The sequence below is a fragment of the Lynx rufus genome, unplaced genomic scaffold (assembly GCF_022079265.1).
Source record: "Lynx rufus isolate CCGP_SWC_20201006 ecotype Redwood Valley unplaced genomic scaffold, mLynRuf1.p SCAF_34, whole genome shotgun sequence".
In the NCBI taxonomy this organism is placed as follows: Eukaryota; Metazoa; Chordata; class Mammalia; order Carnivora; family Felidae; genus Lynx; species Lynx rufus.
The window spans coordinates 2,596,074-2,610,983 of record NW_025814850.1 but is presented as its reverse complement, the minus strand read 5'-3'; the positions used below and the strand labels follow the sequence as shown (position 1 = coordinate 2,610,983).

Genomic DNA, 14,910 nt, shown 5'->3' with positions numbered 1-14,910 from the left:
TTTTCTGTGTCTCCCTGCTTCCCTCCGCCCCCCCCCCACCAAAAAAAAAGAAACTCAATGAAGGACTTTCCCGCCATGTCACTTCTGTATCTCCAACACCCAGAGCAGGGCTGCTTCAAGACTAGGCACATGATAAATGTTCGGTGAATAAAACAAATGACTATGCTGAAGAATGCACTCCAGGAAGCTGGTGAAGCATACTGGCCATCTACCACAGGGGCATCCTACAGCCAGCAGCGTTTTTGCTTTTGTTTTTTATTATTTTTTTAAAGATTAAAAAAAAATGTTCATTAAGTAAACTTTACTCCCACTGTGGGGCTCGAACTCACAATCCCAAGACCAAGAGTCACATGCTTCACTGACTGAGCCAGCCAAGTGCCCCTATTTTTTTTTTTTTATTTGAGTCGCATTTGAATTCCTTCAGGCATCCTTCCCACTGTCTTTTTTTTTTTTTTAATGTTTATTTTTTGAGACAGAGAGAGAAAGAGCACAAGCGAGGGAGGGGCAGAGAGAGAGGGAGACACAGAATCTGAAGAGGCTCCAGGCTCTGAGCTGTCAGCATGGAGCCTGAAGCTGGGCTTGAATTCACGAACCATCAGTTCATGACCTGAGCTCAAGTGGGATGCTTAACCGACTGAGCCACCCAGGTGCCCCTTCCCACTGTCTTAAATTCTATCCCAATTTACACACTTCAGTTCCTGTCTTTTCTGTGGTTGAGCAGGGATGAACACATCACTTTCGAATCTTTTTAGTTATGTGACCAAGAACAAATTACTTGATGTCTCTGAACCTTTCCTCTTCATCTGCCCAATGAGGACAATTGTGCTATCAGCTATTTGAATTGAGATTAAAGGAAATAACACCTATACATTGCATGTAAACACTAAAATGTGTATAAGTGCTGCTGTTACGAGTTTAAGAGAGGCAGTGGTGAAATGGGAAGGACACGGCATTCTGGTTCTAGCTCTTCACCTACTACATGTATGACCTTGGCCATGTGACACTACCTGCCTTAGCCTCCGTGTCGTCTCCCACAAAATGGTTGTGTTAGCAGTGACAGCTATGTTACAGTATTGTTGGGATTATCAGAGAAGGTTCGAGAAGAAAGTAGGAGTTACTCTTACCTTTCCCTGAAAGAGCAGTGGGAAGGAGCCATTGGAAGAGCCCCGGGACAGTCCCTCGTGTAGCCAGCAGGGGTCTGCTCTCCCTCACATTGTACCCAGGACTCCTTGGGAGACACAGCTGGGTCCACAGGACCCAAACAGAGGCAGCTCTTGGTTTCACCATCCCAAATGCCTGTCTCCATAATGAGAAAGGAACAGAAATCTGATTTCACAGATAAGCAAGGCACCTTCCCCAACCATGCAAAAACAAACAGATAAATAAATAAAATAGCCACCCTTTGTGCCTTCCAAAATGTGCGGGTTCCAGCTGATGGAGTTCAGGACATGCTACCCCCAAATATGGCACTGTGTGTGTGAATGTTTCAAGCTGAAGAAATTTAAGGAATCATAGATGCAGAAAGGGCTTTCTAACTCCCTGAAGCATGTCAGAAAACTGTCATGTGAGAAGTGCTCTCTCTATATCTGGAGAGAAGAAGCACCCTTATCTCTGAAGACTGAGGGATACAGGGAGGAATCTGAATGAACAGGCCTTGCTACATTTCTCCCAGTTTACTATATTGTTCTATCCTATCTTTCTACAGTTGGGTCCTCATTTCCTTATGAAGGCTCCCATGTCACTTAAAACTTATACTAAATAAATCTGTATGCTTTTCTCTTATTAGTCTGTCTTTGGTTACAGGAGTTCCAGTGGAGAACCTAAAAAGGTAGAGAAAAAGGTATTCTCCCTCTCCTACACAGCCTCTATCATTACTTACTGACCCTACACTCTTGCAGGCTGGGGCTTCATAGATCAGTCCCACTTTTGCTGCTTGGCTACCAGGAGTCTGACCTTGGGTGAGGGTGGGATTGGGGAGGTCTGGAGGAAAGGAGGGCCTTCTAAGACTGTCCCAGCTCCTTCCTCCTTTGCCTTCAGTGCCCCGCCCTTTTCCTGTTCCCATCAGCTTCAGCCTTCACAGTGCCAGCCTTTCCCTATGCTGGTTCCCACTGGACAAATGTCTAGTTTGGCATCTGGGAGTAGAGGTTTAGAGGTGGGGCTCTTGACCCAGGCAGACCCAATTTGAATCCAGACTCCACCTCTTACTAGGAGTTTGACCTTGGGTAAATTCACAGAAGCCTCAGTTTCCTTACTTGGGAAATAGGAAAAAACCTAATCATGGTACCTACTTCATAGGGTGGCTGTGAGCACCAAATGAGATAATGCATGTGGAGTTATTAGCTTGCTGCAAGCACGGCACATAGTAAGCCCCACCCCAAAGGCTGCTAAATAGGGATAAACTTTCAAAATATCTAACAACTGTTCTCCTTGGCCAAGTATAGAAAAATCCGAGGGGCTGCTAGGTGGCTCAGTCGGTAAAGTGTCTGACTCTTGATTTCGGCTCAGGTCATGATCTCACAGTTCATGGGATTGAGCCCTGGGTAGTGCTCTGTACTGACAGCATGGAGCCTGCTTGGGATTCTCTCTCTCCCTCTCTAACCTCTCCCCTGCCCACAAACATCCTCTCTCTCTCTCAAAATAAATAAATAAACATTAAAAAAAATCTGAGTTATGTGATACTCTTTTCTATGTTGTCTTATCCCTGCAAGAAGTGAAAGAATAGAGAATTGGCTGGTATGGACCTTTTTTTCAATCACTAAATTGAATTTTTGGTTTTAATTGAAGTAATATTATTTCCATAGGCTAAAAAGTCAAACTATTCTGCATGACTTTTTATGAAAAAAGTCATCTCACCACTAATTATTATTTGGAGGCAGCTGCTTTCAACTCTTTTAGCTCTTTCTTCCTTATTTTTAATCATGCCTCTGTCCAATATTTCTTCATTCTAAATAATATGCTCATACTAATATTTCTTGATTTTTTTTCAAATGTAGACATTACCTATTGAGTTCCCATTATGGAAGAAGACTTATATCTCCCAAACTAGCCCCCTTTCCTTTCCTATACCCTCACTATATACTTTTGTTAAACATTTTTATTAGATCAATATTCAGGGTTTTTTTGTTTTTTTTTAGAGAAAGAGAGGGTGCAAGTGAGCAAGGGGCAGAGAGAGAAAAGTGGGGCTCAAGCTCACTTGAAGTGGGGCTCCTGCTCACCAGAAGCAGGGTGCAAGCTCACCCAAGCAGGGCTCAAGCTCATCAGATGTGGAACTTGAACTCATGAACTGGGAGATCATGACCTGAGCTGAAGTCAGATGCTTAACAACTGAGCCAGCAGGCGCCCAATATTCAGTTTTTATATTACTGTGATTGTAGGTATTTTTCACAGTTAAGCCATGTTACAGAGTAGAATTACTATCTTTAAATTTTTTCCTTATGGGGGTGCCTGACTGGCTCAGTCGGTGGAGTGTGTGACTCTTGATCTTGGGGTTGTGAGTTCAAGCCTCATGTTGGTGTGAAGATTGCTTAAAAAAATAAAACCTTAAAAAATTCTTTTTCCTTATAATATTTTCCCTTGAAGTTTTTTGGTCTTTCTTTCTTTCTTTCTTTCTTTCTTTCTTTCTTTCTTTTCTTTTCTTTTTCTTTCCATGGTTTTCTATATTCTTGTCACTGACTTCCCCTGTATACACTTTGGAGAAATGAAAATGTCCCTTTCAGATCCACTAGTATCCCAGCAATATTCTTTCTGGCTTGCCCCTTCTTGGGGCCTCTGTCCTCCTGTGTCCTCTTATTTTCATCTGGATTGTGTGTTTTTAGGCCTGCTGCACACTAGTCATCCTGGAGTGTCTCCACACGGTTACCCTGGGAATGCTTTCGCTTCTTCCTCAGGCTGGATTTGATTTCTGGACCTCAAGTCTCCCTCTTTATTGTTTTACTCCTTTGTTTTGCTGTAGAACTTCCCTTAGTGTCTTCCAGAGAAAGAGTCCGTGGAAAAAAGATTTTTTTTTTTTTTGAGAGCTTGCAGGTTGAAAAATGTCATTTTCCCCTTTTACAGTTGAGTAATGACTTGGGTGGATAAAGATTTTTTTCTTTCCTTCTTTTTTGGGGGTAGGTGGGTGGGTGGATATAGATCTCTAGGTTCAAACTCTCCTCTCAGAATTTCTAGGGAATTACTCCTTAGTCTGGTGTTTTGGAGAGATCCAAGATCATTCCAATTCCCAATCCTTCATTTGTGACCTATTTTTCTTCTTTGGAAAGCTGTAAGACCTTCTCTTTATCCCATGTGCCCTGAAATTTCACAACGCTGTACCAGGCAGCAAGCTATTTTTCCATCCATTGTGCTGGGCCCTCTCAACTTGGACATTCAGGCTCTTAGAACCAGAAAATGTTATTTCTTCAATATGTTCTTCCTTCCTTTTTTCCCCCATTCTTTCTGGAAATTCTGCTATTCAGATGCTGGACTGATACTTACATTTTCTTCCCTGTTCTTTCCTATTTTTCTTCTCACCTATTCAAAAAATCTTTCTTTAGTGCCTATTATGTGTCATTCATTATTCTAGGTGCTAGGGATATAGAAGGGAATAGAACTGGAAAAAAAAAACACCTCTGCTCTAATGGAGTTTATTAAATATTAGAAAGTGTAACTACTATGGAGAAAAATAAAATTAGGGAAAGAGACCAGGATGTTCAGAATACTAAGCTCCGTGATTTTAAATAGGGTTATCAGGGAAGATCTTACTGAGAAACTAACATTTGAATAAAGCCCAGAGGATGAGGAGACAAACCACATGGGTAAGTTATCTTGGGAAGAATGAGGCAAAAGGAACAACATATACATTAGCCCCTAAGTAGGGCAGACTGAGGCAGGAACAGGTTTGGAGGATCAAGGTATAGCCAAGAAGCCAGTGTGCCCAGAGAGGAGGGGCAGAGAGGAATGACGTCTGAGAGGTGAGGTGATAGTGGTCAATGACAGGGAAAGCCACTGAATGGTTTCAGCAGAGGACTAATGTGCTCCAATTGACCTCGTAACCTTATCACCATGCTCCTTGGAAGACGGTAGGGGGTCAGGGTGGAGGCAGACACTTAGTTGCTATTGCAATGATGAGGGAGAAAGTAAAGATGGCTTGGACCAGGGTGTCTTTTTATTGTTTTCTGGGAGATTTCTGCAATTATTTCCTAACTCTTCTATTGAATCTTTCATTTCTGCTTACAACATTTTAACTTTCAAAAGTTATTTCTTAATCTCTGAATATTCTTTTTTTCTCTTTTTGGCATCTGATGCTTCCTGATGTGGTCCCTTATTTCCTGAGGCAATATTATATTTCTGCGGCTATTGATTGCCATTCTTTTGATGGTTTCTTTTATTATTTCCATTATCTCTGGTCCCTCTGAATTCCCCTTCCTGTTTTTTGTTTTGCTTTGGGGTGGGGGTGTCTCTGTCTTACAGGTTCCCTTCAATGTCTGGTTATCTTTGGCTATCCATTCATACATAAGAGCTAAGTGGAAGCTCTGTGTGGATGGGGCTTCTGGAATGATGGACTTCTCTGCAGGATATCTGGGATGGAACATGACCTTTATATGTTGGGGAGACCCCACCCCTACTCCCATTTTTTCCACCAAGTCTGACCACAGTGTTAGCTTCTACCAACTCTTCTCACTTTCGGCATGGTACTTCTTTCCTTATCTGTGCCAGATATGTTAAAGTCTCTTTGTTCAGTCTTTCCGGAGGACAAAGGAATTTATAGAGTCCGTTTCCTAAACTGCCTTGTAACCAGTCCTGTTTTCAACTCTCTCATCTTGGTACCTGGTGATTCCAATTCCTGAACCTTTCTGGTACACCCTAGCGTTAGTCAACTAGTTTCCTTGGCTTCTCCACTCCAGTAATTTGTTTCTTCTATTCTACTAAAGCCATTTCCATTTAAATTTGTTTCTTCTATTCTACTAAAGCTATTTCCATTTAGCTATGCTTTCCGGCTTCCAAAATCTTTTCTTTTTTTTTTTAATCTTTTCTTTTTTAAAAGATTTTATTTTTAAGTAACCTCTACACCCAATGGGGGCTCAAACTTACAACCCCGTGATCAAGAGTTGCATACTCTACATACTGAGCCTGTCAGGAACCCCTCCAGCTTCCAAACTGTTGTTTACATCTCTTGCCTGCTGTTGTTCCTTCTTCAGGCTTCCTTGTCCATGTGAGTTTACTGCCCTTCTCATCCTCTTATTGTCATTTCAGTGGGGTTGGGAGAGAGAGAAGGGGTGTATCTGATTCAACCTGCAACATTTTAACCCTCTAGTCTCTCTACAATATTTACATTCTGTGTTCTGCCTCTCCTTAGATAGAGAGTTCTTTTCACAGCTTAAAATTGTAATTTGCTCAAACTGGGGTTGGGTGAGGCACAGGGTAACAAAGGAATGGAAGATACACATCCTTCTTCCAAAAACTTATATTCCACTTGACTCTCTCAGGGTCGGGAAGGGCTATTTTCCATTTTATGATTTCTGTCAACTACTCTTTTCAAAGGTAGGGAAGTTTTCATGTCTCTCCTACATTTTGTGTATTTTGGCTAAGGGAGCTGGAAGCTGGGTGGGGTCCTCAGGAAAGCCATAGGATGGAAAAACCTGATTCATAACCCACACAAAGTCATTGCCGGTCATGGGCAGTAGAGATTACCAAATTTAGTTTCCTTATTTTATAAAAAGGAAACTGAAACCCAGAGAGCTTTAGTTGATTTTGATCAACTTTGGTCTCCTTAAAAAATATTTAATCTCTTAAAAATGCCAACTCTTGGGGCACCTGGGTGGCTCACTTGGTTGAGCATCCAACTCTTGGTTTCAGCTCAGGTCATGATCTCACAGTGTCATGATCTCACAGTTCATGGGATTGAGCCTCAAATCTAGCTCCAAGATAACCGCACAGAGCCTGCTTGGGGTTCTCTCTCTGTCCCTCCCCTGCTAGCCTGCACTTTCTTTCTCTCGTTCTCTCAATATAAACAAATAAACATTAAGAAAAACAAGTCAACTCTTAACAGTTAACGGGCCTTTAGGTCTAACTTTCCCTTCCCTTTGCTCCAAGCCTGCGGTCGCCTTGCTGTTCCTAAAGGTCAAAGGTCATTTTCGAGGTCTCTGAAATGCACTGTACCTTGTTTTATTTTTTGTAGCACTCGTTAATATTTAAAATTATGTAAATATTTTACTATTTATCTGATTTTCTCCACTGGAACTTAAGTCCTATGAGAGAAGGGCTCATTCCTGTCTCGTTAGCCGCTTAATCCTCAGAGCAAACCAGGATTTGAAAGGAGCTAGTCTGGTTCCAGATCTGCGCTTTCAACCACGATATTACGCTGCTATTCAGTGAATAAAGCTGAGGATGAGCTTCTACACACACATGGAAACAAGAGGGTAAGAAAATATATCTCACTCGTAGAAGCGAGCAGGTGGAAAACATCCGGACCCAAGCGCATTGTGCCCCCGTGACCTTTCTCTCCGGAAGCGCTTGCTGCTCTCGGGCGCGAACGCGCACGCGCGGCCGCCGGGGTCGCTCTGGGCCGCGAGAGTGGAGGGGACTTAAGGGAAGGTTCCGCCTCCAGGGCCGAAAGGCGCCTGCGCTGGAGGGGCTCCCTTCTGGACGCGACTTCTCGTTTCCTCCCTCCCTGCCTGCGCGCGCCGGGTGGGCGTGGGAGGAGGCGGGGAACTGGGGAGGCGAGCGAGGGGGCGGGTGTCGCGGGAGGGAAGGAGCGAACCCGAGAGCTTCGTCCTGAGAGGAGCGAAGGCGGCAAAATGGCGGACCGCTTCTCCCGCTTCAACGAGGACCGAGACTTTCAGGTAAACACGGGTGTCGCCGAGCATCCGGGAAGGCGCTGGCCGAGCCGGGACCTCCTCACCCCCCGCTCCCAGCTCTTTTCCTTCAGGCTCCGCTCCGGATTACTAACCGGCTCGCTCTGCTCCCGCCTCCCAATTCTTCAGGGGGCCTCCCAAGCTTGAGGCGAGGCCGCGTCTGCTCTCACTTCTTATTCTCTTACCTGTTAAACTTAGGCCGCGGGTTTGCGGCTTCGGCCTGCTTGGGCGGGTTTCGGAAGCCCGACCGCACACTGGGGTCTGTGCTCCCCTCGGGTCCGCCCGGCCTGCGGAGGCGACGGGCGGGCTCCCGGGGGGAAAAGAGGGGTGGGTTGGGAGGGCTTCGGGCGGGTGTTGCTGAGACTACCGCTTCCGAACCCCTGGGTTTTGCTCGCTCGGCTCTTCTTGGGGTCGTCCTTCGTCCATCCTCACTAGGGTGAATCCCTTTCATTGTCTGTCTTTTCATTTCTTCCCATGGAAAAGGGTGCTTTAGTTACCAGACGCCTTCTTGGTTGGTCAAACATTGAGATTTCTCCGGGCGTGAACGTTGTTGTTGTTGTTATTAGGCCGTTAGTTTTGCTTGGCAAACCGTAAGTTGTAGGACTGTGGTCGACGTAAGGTTGGCCCCCACCTACCTCGAAAGATTTTTAAGAAGCGTAATGATCATGGACTTCCTAAGCGTTTGATAACTAGCGCCACAAGCTGCCTTTTTCTTTATTTAGTTGCAAGTGTTGTAAGGAAAAATGTCCTCGTGATAGCAGGCATTATTGAGCAAAAAATAAAGGCCAAATTGGAAGAACTCGTCTTTCGGGTGTTTAAAATACCTTCCAGTTGAGCATTGTTACCGCAGAAATCTCGTCCACTAAAAGGGATTTACTAGAGATTGCCTATTTCTAGGGTAAAGTACATCCTTGGAGTCTCAAAGAAACCACTGCATTACTACCGCATATCCTGGCAACAGCAATTTGGGTCAGGGGATGAACATCAGAACTCAAGTTTTTATCCCGCTGCAGATCTTTCTCTGAATATCAACATGGGATACTCTAGATACGTTTCAGAAGGCGATTTGAAGGGTTTGAATTCCCCGAAATGATTGGGTTGGTTAATAAACAGGTAAAGCAGTTAAACCAACACTGTTAACAGACTAGTGCATAGAACGCTTGTGAGAAGTTTTGCAGCAGTAAGGGATCTGGGGGCTGTTAAAAAGCCTTGTAATCATGCGCCTGCTGTGTAGCTGCAGCACAGGACTGGATCTCAAGGTGTTTAAGAATATAATGCAGGGCCAGGGAAGTTGAAGCAGTTCCTGTATAACCATTTGATTCCTGAGAAAGATTGTTTTTTAGTGAGAACTATAAAACGCGTGTAGGCTGAAAGATGCGTGGGCTTTATTGGTAATTTTTAAAGAGACATGTCGTTAAACTAAAATCCTCAAGTGCTTTTTCAGAGGAGAGAATTTCAAGGTGACCTAATAAAATTGAAAATAGATAATATGGACAATTAAGTTTTGAGGGAAAATGGCTGTCAACCCCAGAAGTTCAGCAGGCTTAAACAAAGAGCATTTGCAGAGCCCTGAAAGAAGAATTTGAAAACTGGATAGCAGATTATGAGTGCTGTCACTTGAAAAAAATGAGAAAGCCTCTACCTTTCAAGTAAGAGTTCTTTCTCTTAGGCTTTGGTTGGGTTTATGTAAAACCTGGTTGCTAGTCCTTGGAGGATAGTACGTTTATTTGAAGTTTGTTTCCTGCTTGTATGTTGGAATAACCAACTCCTGCAGTATTGGGTCAGCCAGGAAAATGTTGGTTTTTAAAAATTCAGATGTCCTAATATTAAGGGTAAAATAGGGTATTGGGAATGAAAACCTTTTAGACAATTATAAGATGTTACAACTTCTGTAAATTATTGTACTACATTTCTAAAAAGCATCCATTTAAAAATACTTAAATGTGGCACCTGGGTGGCTCAGTCTGTTGTGTCTGCTGATTTCTACTCAGGTCATGGTCCCAAAGTAATGGGTTCAAGCCCAGCGTCAGGCTCCATGCTGAGCGTGGAGTCTGCTTAAGATTCTTTCTCTCCCTCTGCGCCTCTTTGCTGCTCTCTTCTTTCTCTAAAATAGAAAAAAATACATAATAAAAATACTTAAAGTAGTAATTTTCTGGATATTATGGTAAAAGGAAAAATAAAAATTGATTTTCATTAATATGGTCTTTCAATTAAAGTTACTGAGAGGAAGTGTAATAGCATGCTTCTGAATATAGTATATCTGAAACAAATTTCAGGGTTGGGTTATTCAAAATTAAATGTGGCCTCCTTTTAAGGTTTTAAGTGATAAATGAGGTGAAGGCATTGAATACAGTTGAAAACAAATCCCAAGTAGGTTTCCAAACAAAGTGCATAGATCCTGTTGCTTTAAACAGATCTTCTTACAGCACGAGAAAATTTTCTTTGCTGTCTTCTCTGGTAAGTTCTAGATGAGTATCATTTTCTTTGCCTTTAATTTGGCAAGGTAATTTAGAAGTATAAAATTACACTCTTTGCCAATTTATCATCAAGTGCAAATTTTGAAGAGTTTGTGGTATCTTGAACTTAGTATAGAGTCAGAAGTGGGTTCACTTATTTGTAAACACCTGAAGTTTAAAGGTGTTTTGTATAATACGGTGAGGAGCTTAATTAACTGTGGTATGCCACCTGGAGCACTTATGACTAGAAGGGGTAATCATTATCAGGGACATTTAAACATTTTCAGTAAGTTCATTTTATTTATTTATTTTTGTTTTTTAAAAGCTTATTTATTTTGAGAGAGTCAGAGAGAGTGTGCACGAGTAAGCAGGTGAGGGGCAGAGAGAGAGAATCCCAGGCAGGCTCTACACTGATGGGGGCAGGGGGAGGCTTGAACCCACGAACTGTGAGATCATGACCTGAGCTAAAATCCAGAGTCTGGTGCTTAACTGACTGAGCCACCCAGGTGCCCCTCGATAACTTCATTTTAATAATAAACAGGTATTACTCTACAGGCTTTATGTGTATTATTAGCTAATAATCTTCACAATAACCCTATGAGGTAGGTACTATTAACGCCCATTTTCAAATGAAGCAGTTAAGGCACAGAGAATTAAATAGCTGGCCAACCACATACAGTGGATAAATGGCAGAGCCTAGATTCACACTATGACTCTTAGACTCTTGAACCTGTGCTCATAATCATTGTGTCTACTGGTAATTACATATTTTCTGTATCTGTAATTGAGTCATCAAATATGGAGGATAAACTTCTAGGTCACAAAGAGTAAGTGAGCTTTTAGAGAGATTACACAAGTACTTTTTACTGTGTTCTCTTTTGTCCAGATCTGTTTCTTGGTCTCTCAAGGACTTCTAAGGAGACTTCTGACAGTGATGAGTTATACTCTCATAGAGGATATATTAACTTAGTTTAGGCATTCTTTTGTGTAGTCTTTTTAAGTGATATTTTTTAATCTTTGGAAATCTTTGTGATTTAGGCTGATGTATTTATTTTTTTTAATGTTAAGTTTTGACTACGGCTTTAAGAATCTGACCTCAATTTCTGAATGAGACATGACTTCTGCCTACACTTACCAGGTTAAGGCATATTTGTTCACAGTTTGAAATGTTAACACAAACTAATGGAAAATATATAGTATAATTTAAGATATAGATGTATGCAGTACTTTGGATTACAGGTTCTCTAAAGAAAGTTTTGTTTGTACAGTGATGTGCAACCATAAGGTGTTAAGATCTGCTCAACATTTAGTGGTTGTGCAGCTATTAATGGTGACACTGCTGAATGCTATGAGGAAATACGTTCTTTAGTTTGTGTTCTTGCAGAGGACTGGTGATTTAAAGTAGCCTCTCATTACTTTTTGTTCTAAATATATTCTGCATTAGATTTCTTTTTTTAAAAAAAATTCATTTAATGTTTATTATTGAGAGACAGAGACAGAGCGTGAGCAAGGGAGGGGCAGAGAGAGAGAGAGAGAGACAGACAGACAGACAGACAGACAGAAAGAATCTGAAACAGGCTCCAGGCTCTGAGCTGTCAGCACAGAGCCCGACACGGGGCTCGAACTCACAAACTGCGAGATCATGACCTGAGCCGAAGTTGGACACTTAACCGACTGCGCCACCCAGGTGTCCCTCTGTATTAGGTTTCTAGTGAAAAGGAGCTATGATAATAGATAGTTGAGTAATAAAAGAATGAGAGAAGTATCTTAAAGTTCATAATAGAAATAAAATTACCCAAGGATTTTCTATAATCTATGTAAGTAATCATAGTGGTAAATAGCAATAAATCATGTATTACTTTTATGTAGCATGTTTGTAGGATTCTTCTGGTGTTTCACATGATACCAGGATGTGGCCTTCACTTAATTCTGAAGTTGACCATTAAGTGAGGAGGTTAAAGTTTTAAAGTACTTAGGGCACAGAAGCATGTAAGTATATTTTCTGTGGTGGTGTCTTGTAAAAAAGTTTGCATTCTAATGCAGATATGGCAGAGACATGGGCAAGTGTTCTAATCTCTGTTTTCTAGGTCTCCCATCATCTGGAAGAGATGCCACTAGCTATGAGAATGAATGTCTGCTTTGCTTGGGATACTGAAACTTATGCAAAATTATTACTGTTCCCTTTCTCAACATATTATGTGATAGGTGGAAAGGATTGGAACCAAGGCTGTACCAGTTTCAAAATACTGATGATAAATTGGCATGGTTATTAGCAAATGCAAAATTATTGGTTAGTATATTCTCAGGGGATCAAGAATTACCATGTCAGGTCAGCTTAAGGGAAAGCTCTCTGGTGGTGATTTGAAGGATACAGGGTCTATATTCAAGATAAAAGGTATTTGAAAAGGGATATTTTAAGGAAAAAAAAATCACAGAGAAAGACATTTATGAGTTTCATTGAAGGGAGAATGGGTTTGACAAGAATTGTGATCACAGGGTTTTGTGTGATGGTATGCTTATTTGTTTTAAAAGTAGGCATGGGAGACGAAGAAGAAACAGATCTAGAGGAATACAGTATCAGGCTGATGATTTACAGGGCTGTTCTAGTACCATGAACATAGAAAAACAGGTGTGTTGTGTTCTTTTATCCTATACATATCACACAGTTCTCATTAGCATACTATAGAGGGATTCTTTTATCATGTTTTATCAAGTCTTTATGATAAATTATATAACCAGGGTGCTTGGTGGCTCAGTCAGTTAAGCATCTGACTCTTGATTTCAGCTCAGGTCATGATCTCAAGGTTCCTAGGTTCCAGCCCACTGACGGTGCAGAGCCTGTTTGGAATTCTCTCTCTGCTCCTGTGCTCTCTGCTCTCTCTGCGCTTCTCTCTCTGCTTGTGTGTGCATGCTCACTCTCTCCCAAAATAAATAAACTTAAAAAAATACTATAAATTACATAACCAGAACTAAAAACTGTGACTTAAAAATTTTTAAAGATCTATATCATTAATTATCCTGATTCTGCTGCTTTGTAGCTGAGACACATTTCCATGTCCTTTCCATCTGTTTGGGTACATGATAAAATGAAAAAAAGGACAGTGTTTTCTTGGCAAGATTTCCATTTTCTGGGGCACCTGGCTGACTCATTTGGTGGAGCGTGCAATTCTTGATCTCAGTGGTGACTTCAAGCCCCACGTTGAGCGTGGAGTCTGGTTAAAAAAAGAAAAGGAATAGAAGTTCATGAGATCTTGAATTATGTATTTGAAACCCATGTAGAGATTTCATCTTTTTTCTTATGACTTGATAAGTTTCTAATATTTTATTAGTGAAAATGGGTTCCAACTTGAGGTTAACATCCTGTTCTTGAATTCTATTAAAATTCCTTCCCTGAAAACTGCTTGGTACTTTTGCTTGTGTGTCTGGCATTATATCTCTTTTTCATATTAGCATTGCCATTTAGCATTAAGTGAAAGCTGACTCATGTTTAATTACCAGAGGAATTACAAATGAGCACCACAAATACTGAAAGAAGTCATTGATTTGATATTGCAGCAAATACCAGAAGATGTTGTAATGATTTTCCAGTTATAAAAAGTGAATTGTCTGTTTAACTGTAGAAGTCTAACCGAATGTGCTTAATGCATTGTATTAGTCAATGCAAAAGTTTAAATATATCCAGCTGAAAGAACGTATTGTATTGTCATGCTTATACTAAATGATTTCTTTGGGATTTAACAAATGCATTTGGTATCTTATACTTAATATAGGAATTTATGGAAGGAAAAGCAGCTAAAGTTGCTTTGGCATTGTACATAGGTTATAGCATGTATTATTTTATTTATTTTTTTATTAAAAAATTTTTTTCAGTTATGTATTTTGAGAGAGCACAAGAGCTTGATCCGGGGAGAGGCAGGGAGAGGGGGAGAAGAAGAACCCCAAGCAGTCACCACAGAGCCTCATTCGGGGCTTGAACTCATGAACTGTGAGATTATGACTTGAGCCAGTCAAGAGTCTTGACGCTTAATTGAGTGAGCCACCCAGGTGCCCCTAGCACCTAATATTTTAGTAAGTGCCATAGCTAGTAAGAATTTAAAACTAGGGCCAAAATAGTAGTTTTCTGTTACTTGCCTTAATTTTTTTAAATATTTATTTATTTTGAGAGAGAGAGAGGTAGAGAGAGAGAGAAAGAGAATCTCAAGCAGGCGCGACAGTCAGTGCAGGGCTGATGCAGGGCTGGATCTCATGAGCCAGGAGATCATGACTTTAGCCGAAATTAAGCAGCCATCCAGGCATCCCTGCTTAATTTTTATTTTTACCAACAGTGTTAAGGTAAGACATAGGAGGTAAGACATATCTTGAGTTGTGTGTCTTCGTAATATTAATTTGGTCTCATCTCAGGGTGCCTGGGTGGCTCAGTTGGTTGAGAGTCCCACTTTGGCTCATGTCATGATCTCGCGGTCTGTGAGTTCGAGCCCCGCGTCGGGCTCTGTGCTGACAGCTCAGGGCCTGGAACCTGCTTCGGATTCTGTGTCTCCCTCTCTCTCTGCCCCTCCCCACTCATGCTCTGTCTCTCTCTGTCTCAAAAATAAACGTTAAAAAAATTAAAAAAAATAATTTGGTCT

The 14,910-nt window shown here is 41.5% G+C and overlaps 1 protein-coding gene across 1 annotated transcript in view; it reads left to right on the top strand.

Annotated features, from left to right (window-relative positions):
* Window positions 1–7,723: 7,723 nt before the first annotated feature.
* The window catches only part of GPATCH8 (G-patch domain containing 8), a 103,008-nt gene continuing 95,821 nt past the window's right edge, over window positions 7,724–14,910 (top strand). The window contains exon 1 of the mRNA XM_047093577.1: window positions 7,724–7,817. Coding sequence (XP_046949533.1) covers window positions 7,773–7,817 — 45 coding nt within the window. The 5' untranslated portion in view covers window positions 7,724–7,772. The remainder of the gene's footprint in view (window positions 7,818–14,910) is intronic.